General features: G+C 56.3%; 1 protein-coding gene across 1 annotated transcript; it reads left to right on the top strand.

Annotated features, from left to right (window-relative positions):
• Window positions 1–203: 203 nt before the first annotated feature.
• Window positions 204–2424, top strand: LOC101798111 (hemoglobin subunit rho). The gene is made up of 3 exons (XM_021279646.4): window positions 204–838; window positions 946–1168; window positions 2231–2424. The coding sequence occupies exons 1-3, from the start codon at window positions 582–584 to the stop codon at window positions 2357–2359; spliced, it is 609 nt and encodes a 202-aa protein (XP_021135321.3). The 5' UTR covers window positions 204–581; the 3' UTR covers window positions 2360–2424.
• Window positions 2425–2895: the final 471 nt, after the last annotated feature.

Below are 2895 nucleotides of genomic sequence, written 5' to 3'. Positions count from 1 at the left end.
GAGCAGAGGAAGCTGCCCCAGGCAGTGCCTGCCAGCTCCAGCACCCCACTGCAGTCCTGCAGCCCGAGGCAGTGGAGAGGTGCAACCTCTCCCTGGGGCTCACACCAGTCATGGCCACATGCCCTGGGCACTTGGGCTCCCAGTTCAGGGGTGAGGCTCTGGGCTGGCAGCCTGACGTTTTCCACACTTCCTCCTGATGAAAGGTGCTCGATTTAATAAATGGGCAGCAGCTCCTCTGAAGGTCTGTGCACACAGAGCTGCAGAGCTGCAGTCAAGGGCAACAGCCCTCAGCATCCTTGGGAAGGTGTTGCTGTGCAGAAAGGCCTGTGCAGCGCCCAGCTTCATGAACCAGGCCACCTGCCATGGCAGAGAAACATCCCTCAGGTTTAGAGAGCCTGTAGATGCTGCAGAGGGGCCAAATTCGGGTGCTGCAGGCATGAAGGCAGTGTAAAGCACCTTGCACAGGGGTCAGCTGGTAGAAGGGAGGAAAGGGAGATAAGGGCTGCTATGCCCCGAGCCTGCCTGTTGAGTCTCAGGGCTTTTCCCTTGAAGGCCACACCTCGCTGCAGACTGACCACCCCATGGACAGGGCTCTGCTGGCGGACCCCCACCCATCCCCAGCCAATGGCCCCACAGCACGGGGCGGGGAGGGGCTGCGGGCAGCGGATAAAAGCACCCAGGGGTCTGCAGCTCCGCTACAAGGTCCGTGTCCTCCTGCAGCCACACGCTACCCTCCGCCCGACACCATGGTGCACTGGTCAGCCGAGGAGAAGCAGCTCATCACCGGCCTCTGGGGCAAGGTCAACGTGGAGGAATGTGGAGCTGAGGCTCTGGCCAGGTAGGTTCAGCTCCTGGGCATCGGCTCGGCTGAATCTGCATGGAGAAACTGCTGCAGGCACAGCTAATGGTGTGTGTGTGTGCTCATGTCTCCCATTCTCTCTGCAGGCTGCTGATCGTCTACCCCTGGACCCAGAGGTTCTTTGATAACTTTGGGAACCTGTCCAGCCCCACTGCCATCATTGGCAACCCCAAGGTCCGTGCCCATGGCAAGAAAGTGCTCACCTCCTTCGGAGATGCCGTGAAGAACCTGGAAAATCTCAAAGCAACCTACTCCAAGCTGTCCGAGCTGCACTGCGAGAAGCTGCACGTGGACCCCGAGAACTTCAGGGTGAGCCATGAGTGGGGACTGTCCATCTCTCCCTCCATCTAATAGATTAGCTCAGTGCCTGGAGGGTTTAAAGAGCATTAATAACAGAGATTTTGGGTGCTCAGGAGAAAGGGGCTGCCTTGGATGTGTCCTTAAGAAGGGGAGGGAAGGTTGGGCATTTGATACTGTCAGGGAAGGGGCTCCATGTGGTTACAGATTTGGGGACAGATCCAGGCACATGCCCTCGCTGCCTGGAGGCATGGTTGGAGAAAAGCATGAGAAAGAGAAGCTCGATGATGCTGAAGGTGGAGAGGACAGCAGGAAAGTGCCTGAAGAGTGCTGCTGCTGTGCTGGTGCCCTGTGCAGCCTCTCCCTGCCACCTCCTGCCCCCAGGGACGGGGACCACTTCACCCTCACTTTTTCCAAGGCTGGCAGATGTAGGAGGAAAGGGGAAAAGCCAGCATGGGATGGAGACCCAGGGATGCCCAGGGTGTGGATACTGATGGGAAGAAAGGCCCTGGAGATGTAGGCTGGAATTAAAAACAGAGAACATGTCTGGGTGGGGGTAAGTTCAGCAGAGGAGGGAGGGGAGCAGGAGGGGCGTAAATGAATGGACATCAGGGTGCTGGGGGGCAAAAAGTGTCTGTGGGTGGAGAGCAGGCAGTTCAGACTGGAGGGGACTGGGAGGGCTCGATGCAGCTGATAGCCTCCATTTCAGCCCCTGCTTCAGCCTAACCTCAGGAATGTAGCAGGCAGAGCTGGCATGGACCTGAGCCCCAGCTAAAGTAGGCATGGGGATTCACAGCAGGAAAGAAAAAAAATATATAAAATGTTTGGAAATACACTCTAGAGTTTGGAAAAAGCAGGTGTGAGAAAAGGCAGGGGCCGAGCTGGTGGATACTGGTGCTTGTGGTTGGCACAAGACACTTTCCTGCACAGAGAATTCAGCTAAAAGAGTTTCTCTGCGTGGCAGCCTCCAGCACCCAACAAAGCAGATGGGTTTGCCTCCAGCACCTGGGTCCTACACGGGATGAAGGGGTGCTCAGTGCCATGCTGACCTGATTTCCTTTCTTGTCCCCCCAGCTCCTGGGAGACATCCTCATCATTGTGCTGGCCGCACACTTCACCAAGGATTTCACCCCTGCCTGCCAGGCCACTTGGCAGAAGCTGGTTGGCGTGGTGGCCCACGCTCTGGCCTACAAGTACCACTGAACGCTCCAGAGGAGGATGCAGCTGTAACAGTCAATAAAAATAAAAACAAACAAAACATTTTCTGAGCTTCTCAGTGTGCTCCTGTGTCTCTGCAGCTGCTTATGGGAGGGAGGGGGAGAGGAAACAGGGGAAACAGGGGGTACAAAAGGGGAAAGAAGGTCTCAGGGCTGCTAGGAGTATCATGGTCAAAAAAGAAAAGAAAAAAAAAAAGTCAGACTAGCCTAAGGGAGGATGCTCCTCCTGGCTATTTGGGCTCTCTCACTGCCCACGCTGTGCTGCCTGCCCAGCTGGGCTCGTACCAGCCACCCAGAGCCCCATGAACAGAGGGATGCTGGGGGCATTTAGAGCTCCAGGGGAACATCTGGAGATACTGGCCTGTCAACAAGCTGTGGACACATCCTAGCCCACCGAGCACTCTAAGCTTGCCGAAATAGCTGGGGAGGTTTTCTGACCTCCTCTGCATAGAAAGCCAAGCTGCAGGTCCAGCAGGAATCTTCTGGCCCTAAACCTCTCCACCTGCACTGCGTGCAAGGATA

This window comes from Anas platyrhynchos, chromosome 1 (genome assembly GCF_047663525.1).
Source record: "Anas platyrhynchos isolate ZD024472 breed Pekin duck chromosome 1, IASCAAS_PekinDuck_T2T, whole genome shotgun sequence".
NCBI classification, from domain to species: Eukaryota; Metazoa; Chordata; class Aves; order Anseriformes; family Anatidae; genus Anas; species Anas platyrhynchos.
The sequence above is the reverse complement of the archived record's forward strand: the minus strand, read 5'-3'. Positions and strand labels throughout refer to the sequence as shown.